Here is a 13,896-nt window from a genome sequence, read left to right as displayed (position 1 = left end):
GAAGGGTGGAAGATCTTGGCTTTGTTCTATAGACAGGAGCCTCGTCTGGCATAACAAGGGCATGTTTACTCCAAGATTCCTGACCCTTTCAACAACTCTTATCTTTGTTATTGCTTACCAAAGTCCCCTCTGGGTGGACCTCCTTGCGTTGATCATAGTCATTGCAGTGATTCCACCTCCCTGCCCAACGCAGATGCTCCCTGCTGCTCCCCGTGGCCCAGCTTCTTTCACAAATATGTTTATGCTGATGTGCCCCTGTACTGTGGGGACAAAGAATGAAGCAACAGCGTGGAGCACCTGTGCCCACACAAAGTTCCCTTCCTTGCTTTGGCCCTGCTCCGTGTTCCTCCTCTCCTGGTGACTAAGTTAGCCTTCACTAGGAGGTGGCCTAGAATTCAGGGGTTAGCAAACTATGGCCCGGGGACCGAAATCCGGCCCACCAGACTCGAAACCGGCCCAGGGACCCTGCCGCCCACTTGGTCAGGCCCCTCGCTGAGCTAAACCAGTGCGGCGTTTCCTTGAAAAGAAGCCACAGACGCCTCGTCGCACAGGGACTGACTTCCATGACGCTGGCACGGCTTCGAATTGGCTGCAGGAACGTCCTGCAGCCAATCCGAAGCCTTGCTGCCCACGTGCTGAGGTAAACCTGGCATGGCCATTGGTCATAGAGGCTGGCAGGCAGGCGGTGGATCTGGGCTGCGCCATGGGCATTGTGACGGGCTTCAGCTGGAGGGTGAGCTGCGCAGTGCCTGCCCAGCAATATTAGAATTCCTGCTGCATGATTGCAGTCACGGGATTTTTGTCTATCACATGACGGTGTATGTTTTGACTCCACAGAGTGGGAAGTGACGGAGACAGGATGTTTGTGTTACTGTGTTCCTTGAAGTGAGACTATTGTCCTTTGTTCTTTTTTCCTTTGCTGTCTGATGCTAGAGAGAGAGTGAGCCATGTTGCAGTGCTCCATGTGTGTTTATATGTAAATAAAGTAGATTAGCCAAAATGCTGAGTTGCTGAGGTCTGTTACGCAAACTGTGAACACTCTGCAGATCCCTAAGTGTGCCAGTGTGTGTTGGCATCAGTTGCTGTGATTTTCAGGCTGAAGAAAGCTTTTGAAGCTCCCGAACGAATGACCAGGAGGGAGAGAACATGCCAGTCGGGCATGTGTCTCTACTAGGGTCCTACTCAAGTGTAGGACGAGCTCCTGACACGCTCCACGTGTGCAGCCTGCCCGCTGACCTGGCCTCGTATGACGGGTCACAGTGCATGCTGCATGCTGCCTGGGAGCTTCGCAGGGACGAGCCGATGGAGCGGCTGCTGCTCGTCAACAACGCCGGTGAGTGGGCAGCCCTGAGCTGTCCTCCTGAGCACGTGCAGAGTGCGTTCCTCCTCCAGGTCTGGAGGCAGCTGCAGGACCGGTTTGCAGGGTATTTATATTTTTCAAAATATAGTCCGGCCCCCAACAAGGTCTGAGGGACAGTGGACCGGCTCCCTGATGAAAAGGTTTGCTGACCCCTGGTCTAGATGCATCATAGGAACACAGGAAGCTGTGACCATTAGTCCACCTTGCTTGGTATTGTCTACACCAGTGTTTCCCAAACTTGAGTCTCCAGCTTTTTTTGGACTTTAACTCCCATGAGCCCCAGCAAGCCTTGCCCATGACAACGTTTGGAGTGCCACATGTTCTCCATGCCTGGTCTTCACCTTGGGCCTTCAACTAGGGGCTTGAGAGACTCACTGTTGAGCCATGGTCTGAACCAATGTGGATCAGAACACCTATTAAGTGCTGCAAGAACTGTTACAATATGGATGCAATGCAGCTGCAAACTGCTAGCTTGAAAACATCACATGATGGGAATGTTGGGACTGTCTGTGGGAAACAGTGGGACAGTCAGTTCACAGGGCAATGCACCGGAATTTGCTCAGAGTGTAATTTGAGACCTTCCTCTTGCGTATGCACAGGAAGTATTGATTGCTGGAGTTTGAAGAGTACAGACACGTTTTCTGTAATGCTGCAAAGACAGAAATAAAAGCATGTAAATACGTTTCTATCTATCTCCTTTTCCCTGCCGGGGGAGCAGGAGGGAGTGGGTGTGCTCTTCCCACGCTGGGGAGGGTCGCCTATCGAGACCTAGCCTATGTTTGCTGGGGTATGCAGCCAGGGAGGTCACCGGAGATCAAGCCGGGTGCCTGGGAGAGTTGCCAGTTTCTCCCGATTGAGGCTTGATTCTCAACAAGAACAACTATTGCCAGGACATGGAAATCATTGCAATTATTAACTATGAACCAATGGTATAATGCAATCTGCCAAACAGCATTATTGGAAAAACTGACTCAAAATTTAAGAAGCAACACCATTTTTATGCAGTCTGGTTTGACTTTATTCATTACACAAAGAAAGAGGCGTATGGTAGAACAGTACCCATAGTTTACAGCATAGTCTGGCGTCCATGAAGTGCATATTTTAATTTCCACCCACCTCCCCAGGTCCTATAAATTCCTATAAATTCTAATTGTTTTTGATACAAAATAACTTTTACTTATCACCACCAATTTAAGCAATATATGTTACTACACGTCATTTAATATCTGTAATAATTGGAATAATTTGGTATATACACTTCAACACAACTTTGTTAATCTATTTAGAAACATTAATCTAAGTGTTTATTGTTTGTTTTTATTTTTATGTAATTACTGCATTGTAATATGTTGTAATGTAAACAAAGATATATCTCAATGCAACCATGTTAAGCAGTTTAGAAATGAAAATGAATGAGGACTATGTTACAAAAAGAAGACACATTTATATAATATCACTATATCAATTTATATAAAAATGTATGGGAGTATATCACATTGCATTTTTGTATATTGTTCCCCTCTTTTTTATACATATCTTTGTCCCCCCCCCTCATTCCCCCCCCCCTTTGTATCACTTTATTTCTTTATAATTTAAATTCTTTCAATAAAAATATTAATATAAAAAGGAGTTAGATGGACCAATGTTTTAATTCAGTATAGGGCAGCTTCCTCCATTAGAGGTCAGAATAGTGACTCGATTGTGACTACATAGTGAGTTGGTGTCTGAAGCTCAGACATGTTGGGTGGTATCCAACTAACATGTCCCACCAGGAAAAGGATTTATACTGACTGGCATACCACATTCAATCATACAAAAATGCTACAAACAAACGAACTACAGTTAATAGGGGAGTAGGGGAGGCAGGCAGGTACCACACACAGTTTGTGCCTGGGGTGAGGGTTGAACCTTTCTCTATCCTGCTTCCAAGCTGAACTTGTGAGCAAGTTTATCACACTAAGGATCCTGTGAAGGAACAGCCTCTTGAAAGTTCAAAGCAAATCAGAAAGTTTCAGATTCACTCACATATATTATCTGTGGAAATATTTGCAGACAAGGTGCTCTTTTTGGTCTTATCTGGCTGGAGCAGAAGGCCATGCCAGTTGCCAAGGAAGATGTCACCAAGTGAAAACACACTTGCTAAAAAAGGAAGAGAGACTGGCTTGCCGAATCTTCAGATATCCGAATTCTGGCGATCAGCTACACAACATGCAGTATTTCAGTCTCCAGATTTAAAGCTGTTGGACTCCAGAGTTTAATTTCCGAGTGAAATGCTCCCGGCTGTTCTGATCTGGCCGCAGCAGAATAATATAACACTTGGGGAAGAAGATGCAGCCTAGTAACCCAGCGCTGGAGGCCAAAATAGAGAAGATCTCCACAGCCACCATATATTTCCCTTTGGTGCTCAGGTAGCTTGGGATGAAGGACGCCCAGACGCTGCAGAAAACCAGCATACTGAAGGTGATGAACTTGGCTTCATTGAAGCTGTCAGGCAGCTTCCTGGCCAGGAAGGCAACCGTGAAGCTCACCAAAGCCAAGAGACCCATGTAAGCTAGGATGCAGTAGAAGGCAGTGACGGAGCCCTCGTTGCACTCAAGGATAATGTACCCAGGCTCCGAGCGGGTATCAAAATCTGGGAATGGGGGAGAGGTTCCCAGCCAGACCACGCAGATCCCAGCCTGGATGAGAGAACAGAACAGCACAAAGCCATGGGCAGCTCTGGGTCTCAGCCATTTCCGCATTCTGTTCCCCGGCTTTGTGGCATTGAAGGCCAGAACTACAGTGATGGTTTTGGCCAAGACTGTAGCAAGAGAGACTGAGAAAATGAGGCCAAAGGCTGTCTGCCGGAGAAGGCAAGTCTCCATCCTTGGCCGGCCAATGAAGAGCAAGGAGCAGAGGAAGCAGAGCATTAGAGAGGAGAGGAGGATGTAGCTGAGATCTCGGTTGTTGGCTTTGACTATGGGAGAGTCTCGGTGTTTAATAAAGGTTCCAAGCAAAAATATGGCCAAGAGGGAGAAAGAAAGAGCAGAGGAAGCTAAAGCAATGCCCAGGGGCTCGTCATAGGACAGGAAACTTAGGTTTTTGGGAACACACTTGTTTCTGGCTTCATTTGGATAGTAGTCCTCTTTGCATGTCTCACAGCGGTCCATATCTGGAAAACACAAATTGGATCTCACTATTTACCACATAGACCCATGCATCCATCTTATTGATCAGATGAGTTGTGCTATAGCCAGGTCACCCCAGAAGCCCAGTGCTGGTAATAGCATTTGTAACTTTAGAGGAATACAAATATAAAGCTCAACTGACCTATCTACCTTACCTTTCCTAAGCTAGGTGAAACAGAAAAGACTTGATCTAAGTTTTGGCTGGTTTCCAAGGGAAAAATATTATGCACTCTGTGGTCACCACAGGACATTTGGTGAACTGTGAGGACGGCCTGATCTAGCACAACTGTTCTTATGTTCTCATGATCTTTGCCCATGCAATTACAAATCCGCATATCCTCATGCCTCATCCTATCTCTGGCCAACAACATAGAGCTGGATAGGAAAATTCAAACAAAGTGAATCAGATTGCTCAAAATAAAAAACCAAAAGCATGCAGAGCTTTGGGAAGGCAAAATACCCTTTGACAAAACTGTATATGCTGACCATATTTCTATAGATATACTGTTTTTAACTCCTGAATTTCTTGCTCCTAAATAATGTTAATTTAGGTATAAGTAACATTTTTCCAGAGCTTGTTAAGCTAATATTTAAGACATATTCATATTAAAACTCTCCACTTTGGGACAACCAAACTTTTTGCTGCTGCAATCATACAGGTAAAAATATTTGTAAGTTATGTTTTATTGACAGTGCAGTACAGTGGTACCTCAGGTTACAGATGTTTCAGGTTACAGACTCCACTAACCCAGAAATAGTACCTCGAGTTAAGAACTTTGCTTCAGGGTGAGAACAGAAATCGCGCTGCGGTGGCGTGGTGGCAGCGGGAAGCCCCGTTATGGTAGCTAAAGTGGTACCTCAGGTTAAGAACAGTTTCAGGTTAAGAACGGACCTCCAGAATGAATTAGGTTCTGAACCTGAGGTGCCACTGTATAGTTTAATGACCATGACAACAACAATACATATTGAAATGTTATTGATAATAATTTAACAACCATTTCCCATTTGGCCAGCGAATGGAATGCCATTTCCATAGTCTTCCTTGACGCTACCTCTTTGTTCAAAGCTGCCTTAACAAATTAAGCAGCTCGTCTACATCTAGTCAATCACAGGCACATTAATTCTATACCCACTAAAAAGAAAAAAAGATACTGTGCATTCTTAAAACACTGGAATCTGATTTGGCTGAAATAAAGAAATGGGTTAGTGACTTACCAGATTCCAGCCCATCAGTGCTATGCAAAGGTGGTTTATGCTGGGAACATGCATAAATTATTTTACCCTGAGTTGGATCCAAGATGAAAAATGTGAATATCAAAAGAAAAAGCAGAACACACAGAGAACGCAAACATAAACTATGTATGCTTGCATTTATTTATTTATATTTATTTATTAGTCAAGCAATGCCTTGGCCACATTCTTACCAATTTGGTTGGAGATCTGGCCAGGTAGGCACCGGACACATTTGAAGCAGCAGCTGGGCCTTCCTCTTTCAGCCACTTTTCTAAATCCAGGGAGGCAGCTCTCACTGCAGATGGAGCGCGGATGCTAAAGAAGTGCAGGAGGAAATGCGTTTTTTTAAAGTGGCTGTTTTTCACGCTACAGCATTCAATCACATATTGGCAGATTCAGGTTGTGCCCTTATTGTTTGTTGATTTGGCACACTTGCCCACTTCCCCAAAAGATTGGGCACTGCGTTAAGGAAAATGACAGGGCAATGCACAACCTCAATTTGCGCTATTTAATTGTGGAGGCCTCCCTGGTCCTGAATGGGGTAACTGTGCCCCTGAAGGACCAGGTGCACAGCCTGGGAGTCATTTTGGACTCACAGCTGCCCATAGAGGCGGAGGTCAATTCTGTGTCCAAGGCACCTGTCTACCAGCTCCATCTGGCCCGCAGATTGTCTTGCTAGAGTGGTGCATGCTTTAGTTATCTCCCGCTTGGACTACTGCAATGCGCTCTATGTGGGGCTACCTTTGAAGGAAACTACAACTAATCAAGAATGCAGCAGCTAAACTGGTGACTGGGGGCGGCCACAGAGACCACATAACACCGGTCTTGAAAGACCTGCATTGGCTCCCAGTATGTTTCCGAGCACAATTGAAAGTGTTGGTGTTGAACTTTAAAGCCCTAAATGGCCTCGGCCCAGTATACCTGAAGGAGCGTCTCCACCCCCATCGTTCTGCCCAGATGCTGAAGTCCAGCGCTGAGGGCCTTCTGGCGGTTCCCTCACTGTGAGAAGCAAAGCTACAGGGAACCAGGCAGAGAGCCTTCCCTCCCATTAGATGTCAAAGAGATAAACAACTACCTAACATTTAGAAGACATCTGAAGGCAGCCCTGTTCAGGGAAATTTTTAATGGGTGGCATTTTAATGTATTTTTAATCTTTGTTGGAAGCTGCCCAGAGTGTCTGGGGGAACCCAGCCAATGGGTGGGGTACAAATAAGAAATTATTATTATTATATGTGGATTCCCCATATGAATTTTGATTAATATACACATCTTTATATGCAATTTCCCCTAAAAATGTGTTGTTGTATGTTATTTTCACTAATATTTGATGTTTTTTAAAGAACAACTTAATGTATGCATTTCTATAGACATTACTTGGCTGGAGAATTTTGGAGGATGGCTGTGTTTCTGTTAATGCATTATTTTGGAAATTAGGCAGATTTGCCTTTAAATGCAAACTGAATCCAATTTCTCCCCAATTTCTAGGAGGGACAGAGCTGTGTTTGCCATGTGGCGTGCCTTGAGCCTCCTTGACTAACCGGCTGGCTGCCATCAGGTGTTGCACAAATTGCAGGAGCTGTTACCCTGAACAACTAAAAGAGGCTCCTGGGAGGCTGGAGGAACATCGCTGGATCAATTCTTGGGTTGAGGCAACTGACTAAAATGTTTTAAAAGGTTTTAAATGGTTCTAATTTTGGTTCCTCTGCTTCGTTTTTGTTGGGTTGGTGTTGGTTCAATGTTTAGCTGTGTTTGGCAGTTATTTTAATTTGGGTATAACTGTAAACTGTTGATTATTGTTGTTTTTATTATTATCAGTATTGTTGTTGTTACTGGTTTCTATTGATTTGTTGGTTGGTTTCTTGCTTATACAGAATATTTTGTTTTTAAAAGGTTTGTTGTGTTTTATATATGTTGTAAGCTGCCAAGAGTTGCTGGAGAAACACAGCCAGATGGGCAGGATATAAATTATATACCGTATTTTTCGCTCTATAAGACGCACCAGACCACAAGACGCACCTAGTTTTCGGAGGAGGAAAACAAGGAAAAAAATATTCTGAATCTCAGAAGCCAGAACAGCAAGAGGGATCGCTGTGCAGTGAAAGCAGCAATCCCTCTTGCTGTTCTGGCTTCTGTGATAGCTGCGCAGCCTGCATTCACTCCATAAGACGCACACACATTTCCCCTTACTTTTTAGGAGGGAAAAAGTGAGTCTTATAGAGCAAAAAATACAGAAATTATTATTAACCACTCTGAGTTGCGTGAAGGTAATAGGGATCTCCCAAGAACTCACAGGACTCTTAGCAAATTACAGTTCTCATGATTATTTGAGGGAAACCATAACTGTCTGAAGTAGAATGTACTGCTTTAAATCTATAACACACATGGGGCCTTGATCCAGCCCCATAAACCACCCACCACACCTCACTTGGGTGGAGCACCCAGAGCAGAGTCTTTCTTGAGTCTCACCTGCCCTAATTGTTCCTTCCAGACAAGCTTAGTGTCGTCAAAGAAGAAGTCTTGGCCATGGTGCTTCACTCCTCCAACTTTCACACTAACCAGGGAGCTGTTAGGGAGCACGATCCAATTTAAAATATCATAAGCAGCTGTGGAGTCTCCATTCTCATCAAAATAAACCTCCTCTCCAGCACTGTTATTGAATTGGATCTTCTTCAGAAACGTGTGGAGCTGAGGGCAGAGATTGCAAGGGAGGGAGAAATCTCTCTTCATTAAAGTATGATTTAATAATTATGGCTGCCAACTGATAGAAGAGCTTACTTAAATAAACTGACTGTCCCACATTTAGCTAGTGAATGAATGAATTTATTAATTTTGGTCACAGACCAGTTCCAGCTCACAAACAATATCAGGGGAGTCATAAAACGCAATAAGGGTACATTCATTTAGCAACTTGATTCATCATGTTTAAATTAATATGAATATTGTAAAATGTGACTCTGGTGCATGTTTGTGTTAGTGGCTTGAAAGCCAGAGAGGGCATCTCCCCCTGCTGTGTTTCAAACTGCACTTGCAGTTGTTAATGCGTTAAAGTGAAAAATTTAAAGTTAAATTGTGTTAGGATAAATTATAGAACAAAAATTGAGAAAGAGGGAAAGGATTTGTTGAACCAGCTAACTTGAACTAGAATACAAAAAAGGGAGGTGCAAGGAAGTCAAGGAAACAAGCATATGAAAGATAATGAAATGAAATTTGGATGTGTTTTTAAATGTTTTAGTTTTTTCTTGTTGTTTTGTGGTATTGTTTTTTCTTTCTATTTTTGATGTATTGTTTGTTAATTTTTATTGTTTCTTTTTCTCTTTTTTTCTCTTTTTCTTTTTGTAACTATTAAACATTTAATAAATATCATTTAAAAAAACAAAAAAACAAACTGCACTTGCGGAACAATGCTCTGATTTCATCTATACATATTATCCAGGACATATTTAAAACCATATTGTGCCTTTGCTAATGCAATGAATGAATATTGAACAATCAATCTATTCAAATCTATGGGTAGGACAGGGTCCACTGACAGTGTCAGGAAGGGAGATTGCAGCCAATTAGCCCGGAGGAATCAGGTGATCTGCAGAGCCAATGAAGTCCCTCTTGGTCTCATTTAAAGACCTCTCCTCAGAGTGGCTACCATCTTTGGCATTGTTGAAAACTCTCCTCTGTCTCAGATACATTATTTCTGTCATAATACCTGCCATAGGGGAAGAAGGCCTTTTCTCCTCCTTTTCCCTCCTTCTCCAGTATTATGATATCTCATTTCCATCAGTGCATGGGCTACTGCATAGACCGCATTGTAAATGCTGTAGCTCTGCCACATGGTGTTGATATCAATAACTGAAACAGGCAGGCTGTCCAGTCGTTCCCTTTCAGTGCATTTTCTTTTCCCATACCTTGGGACTGAATAGGGAGGAGGCATCAGACAGTCAAAGGCAGAACCCCAGAAATACTTCATGAAAACATCGTTTGGATATTTTTTAGGGTTCACGGACCGAAGGAAGTCTCGAAATTGTGGGATTTCCGCCTTATGAACTGCAAAGGACAAAGCGTCCTGGAATGGGTCTGAGTCTGGTTTGTATGGGCGGGAACCTGCAGTAAAATCCCACTGGGCTGTGATGATCCAGATCTTGCCTCTCGTTCGGAGGTTTCGGCTGAGAAGTTGCAACTGAAAGAAGTGACTGGTGCTGCCGTAAAACACAGTTACATTGGCCGAGGACTTTGTGAGGGCATCTTCCATCTTATGAATGGTTTTCATAGCCAGACTCTTCCTGTTGTACATCTTTAAGATGAATTCAGCGCAAACTCCATTTTTCTGCATTTCACTTTCCAAGACCTGGAGGAACTTCTCACTATTATCGTCACCTGTAAAAACTACTCCAATCCACGTCCAGTGGAAGTAAAGGAGCAGCTTGATGATCCCGGTGAACTGAGTGATGTCACTGGGGACTGTCCGATACAGAAAAGGGAATTGGACCTTGTCACTCAGGATGGGATCAGATGAGCCATAACTGATCTATGGGGGAAAGGGGGGTATTTGTTGCTGGTTTATATTGTTTTTGAGTAGGTATAGAACCTTCCAACCATTTTGTGGTCAAACTGGAATAGTGTCAAACATTAGCTGGGGTAAAGGGAGGCCATACCCAAATCTAAACCTGGTTCTCCAGCAGTGTAACTGTTATGTACTGAGGACAATAGGATCCAAATTGCAGCAGTCTGATTGGTCCTAGAACAATAGGATTCAGAATGCAGCAGTCTGATTGGTCCTAGAACAATGCAGCAGTATGATTGGTTGGCAGGAACCACCCAATCATGCTCCAGATATAAGTGAATCCACAACCTGATTGGCTTACAGTAGAATTCCAGAATTACCCAATCATGTGCAGCCCATTGTGTAAATAATGTATATAAAGCAGATACTTTGAGGGGACTTTCATTCATTCCTCCTCACCACTATGAGCTGAATAAAGAGCATGAAATCACTTTGCGACTCTGAGTATATTTCAGTAACACTGGTGTTCTACTAGTGAATCTAACACCGGCTGCACATCTTGCATTCTGCCAGTGTAGTGAGGTTTCTGCTAAATCCTATAGACCCTCAGGTGGATGTAGCCCAAGTCTGTCTGTCATTCTTCCTTCCTTAACATTTATATACTACTTGTCTATGGTATAGGATTGCATCTTTAATTATGCAAAACAAACTCCAGCCAATTTGCTTAATTTACATTATGTCATTTGGTCACAGATGGTGTCAGGTACAGCAACAGAGCACAGGGCCAAACTCACCTGGGGTACCTTGGAGCTCTGCAACATGTTGCTCATCTCAGTGGTCAACTCGGATGTCAGAGCCCCAATGACGGCTGCCAGCTTGCTCTGCCCATGGCAATGATAGTTGGGGATGGTTTTATCCTTGGGACTTTTGCTGACCAGGCTGTCATAAGATGGCCTCCCGTAGGAGTAATAAAGATCATATGCGCTGGGAGGCAGGGGGAGCACGGAAGGAGTCCAGTTCCTCTCAGATAAAATGCTAACGGTGGCCTCATGGTTCTTTCTCATGTCGTGACTATCCTCATAGAGCTGGAATCCCAAGGAGACATTGGGAAAGAGATGAGAGTCCTTGTTGAGCTCTTCCACTGCAAACACAAAGGCCAGGGCGTGCTGGTAGTTCTTCTTGAGTTTGCTGCATTGGGACAGTGAACCTATTGTGAACTGCCCTGGAAATATTCGGTTAAAAATGTGCTAGACAGACAGATGGTACTCAGAAGGGCATGGAAATGATTTTGCTATGCCTCAGGGATAATGCACCCCCAACCCCCCTAATTTCATGCAGTACGTATGCAAATATGTATGCATAGATAGATGGGTAGATACTGTACCAAAGACACAAGAACAGCATCTTTACAGGTGTTAAGACTTCTGAGTAACTGTTCCTTTGTTAGCTAGATTGCTGATTAATAGGTAAAAAGATACAAAAAGGGTAAAGGACCCCAGTCAAAGGTGACTATGGGGTTGTGGTGTTCATCTCACGTTCAGGCCAAGGGAGCCAGCGTTTGTCCACAGACAGCTTTCCAGTTCATGTGGCCAGCAGAAACCAGAGCACACAGAAACGCCGTTTACGGTACTTTCCCGTCACAGCAGTATCTATTTATTAACTTGCACTGGTATGCTTTCCAACTGCTAGGTTGTTAGGAGCTGGGACAGAGAAACAGGAGCTCATCCAATTGCGTGGATTTGAACCGCTGACCTTCTGATCAGCAAGCCCAAGAGGCTCAGTGGTTTAGACCACAGCGCCACCCGCTCCCACAGCAGGTTAATAGCACAGGCTGGCAGGCAGATGTTTTGTGAATGAGAGCTAATGATATAGGGATGGTCTCTTGATAACTGGGAATCTCTTCTGCCCTTTTCAAATGAAATGCTGACCAGTGCTTAAAGGAGGGTGACACCCCTCTAGGTAAGGGAGGAGGGCAGGGACGAGCGGATGTGCATAGGTGTGAGAGAGAAACAGCAGTAAAGGATTTCTCCTTTTGGGAGAGAGAGAGAGAAAGAGAGAGAGAGAGAGAGAGAGAGAGATTATTCACTGAGGGCAAACTACACAAGACAGCAATTCGTGTTTTAAAAAGTAAATTGTAAAAAAAATATAGTAAATAACCTGGAAGAAATATTCTCTACAAAAGCTGGGCATTGCTGCTTGCAGAAAACTTTAGACCATTAAAAACAGACACTGAATCTCTAGCAGCATAATATACAGGGTGAGTCCTTTAAAAGAGGCCCTGTGGATACAGAGTACACATGTTCCATAGGACCTCTTTAAAAGACTCACCCTGTATTTTAGTAAATTTGAAATATTAGGGATTTGTGTATTGACTCTCTGACCCCACACATAAAGAAATGTCCTTCAACTATATGCCACTGAAGAAGCCTTTATAGGTTGAAACACGTATGGCATGCTTTCCGAAATATGTCTGTTGTGAACAATCTTCACCTTCTGGATTTCAAAGTTTGGAGCAACAATAACAATTGCTGTGGTTCCATTAGCATTTGAAAGACATACTCAGCTAACAAATGTAGACATTTTAGAATATATTTATGTGATATTTCACACTGTGTCTACATTGCAGTGTTGTGAAGCCACATAAAATTGTTCATTCTATTGATTGCTAGCTTTTGTAAAGTTTTTCAATTCTTTCACACCTACATGATAGAAATATATCCTATGCACTTAGGCCTCGACTTCATTCATTCACTTGTATGTACTGATTGCTCGAGAAACCACTTCTTCTCTCATCTGCGATAACATCATAGACTTGAGTCTGGCTACACAGAGATTGATAAATTCAGATGATACATTCTGGTTTCCTGAAACAGTGTTAAATACTTACTGACTGACGGTTGCAGAGGAGAAAGGCTTTGGAGCACTTCGGAATTGTTCCTGTTCACCACTTAAAATATTATGGGATAAAAGACCACCAATAATATGGGCCCCATCTCTAGAGTAGCCTTCCGTGTAGCTTTTCTTAGGAGTACACAGGGTTTCCTCTCTCATAGCCACAGCAGTGGGGAAAAGCAGTGTGATAAGGATCAAGGACAACATAAGGGCACAGTCAGAAGAGCTGAAAGAGCAAGTTCAATGTGGTCCAGCACTGCAGCCGCTCTATTCTGAGCCCTAGAGTGGGTCTACAGTGAGCAAGGTGGAAGATCTTGGCTTTGTTCTATAGACAGGAGCCTCATTTGGCATAACAAGGGCATGTTTACTCCAAGATTCCTGACCCTTTCAACAACTCTTATCTTTGTTGTTGCTTACCAAAGTCCCCGCTGGGTGGACCTCCTTGCGTTGATCATAGTCATTGCAGTGATTCCACCTCCCTGCCCAACGCAGATGCTCCCTGCTGCTCCCCGTGGCCCAGCTTCTTTCACAAATATGTTTATGCTGATGTGCCCCTGTACTGTGGGGACAAGGAATGAAGCAACAGCGTGGAGCACCTGTGCCCACAAAAAGTTCCCTGCAGGCTGAGGTCATCATCAGAGGCCTTGCTCTGGCCTGCTCCATGTTCCTCCAACGTTGGAGGCTGAACCGGAGTTCACTGGAAACACTGACCTTTTGTTGGTGGTGATTTCACCACAAGGTCCCCGGGT

The 13,896-nt window shown here is 43.8% G+C and overlaps 2 protein-coding genes across 8 annotated transcripts in view; one reads left to right on the top strand and one right to left on the bottom strand.

Moving 5' to 3' along the window:
- LOC310684595 (gilatoxin-like) overlaps positions 1-13,896 on the top strand; it is a 28,369-nt gene that overhangs the window by 7,109 nt on the left and 7,364 nt on the right. For 2 of the 7 annotated variants that reach the window (XM_083455974.1, XM_083455969.1), the window contains exon 1: positions 13,487-13,894. The exons of 2 other annotated variants lie outside the window; for them this stretch is intronic. The gene's annotated coding sequence lies outside the window, so the exon portion shown is untranslated. Of the gene's footprint in view, positions 1-12,606; positions 12,701-13,198; positions 13,452-13,486; positions 13,895-13,896 lie in introns of those variants that run through there. 3 more of the 7 variants (XM_083455972.1, XM_083455970.1, XM_083455968.1) reach the window with 3 other exon arrangements.
- Positions 3,592-10,820, bottom strand: LOC310683486 (vomeronasal type-2 receptor 26-like; the record flags this gene model as incomplete). The annotated part of the gene is made up of 5 exons (XM_083453421.1): positions 3,592-4,511; positions 5,952-6,075; positions 8,227-8,445; positions 9,548-10,279; positions 10,788-10,820. 5 exons carry the CDS (start codon positions 10,818-10,820, stop codon positions 3,592-3,594), a joined length of 2,028 nt encoding a protein of 675 aa, XP_083309547.1.

Source organism: Podarcis tiliguerta (genome assembly GCF_965153285.1).
Source record: "Podarcis tiliguerta genome assembly, chromosome: 8".
Classification (NCBI taxonomy): domain Eukaryota; kingdom Metazoa; phylum Chordata; class Lepidosauria; order Squamata; family Lacertidae; genus Podarcis; species Podarcis tiliguerta.
The sequence above is the reverse complement of the archived record's forward strand: the minus strand, read 5'-3'. Positions and strand labels throughout refer to the sequence as shown.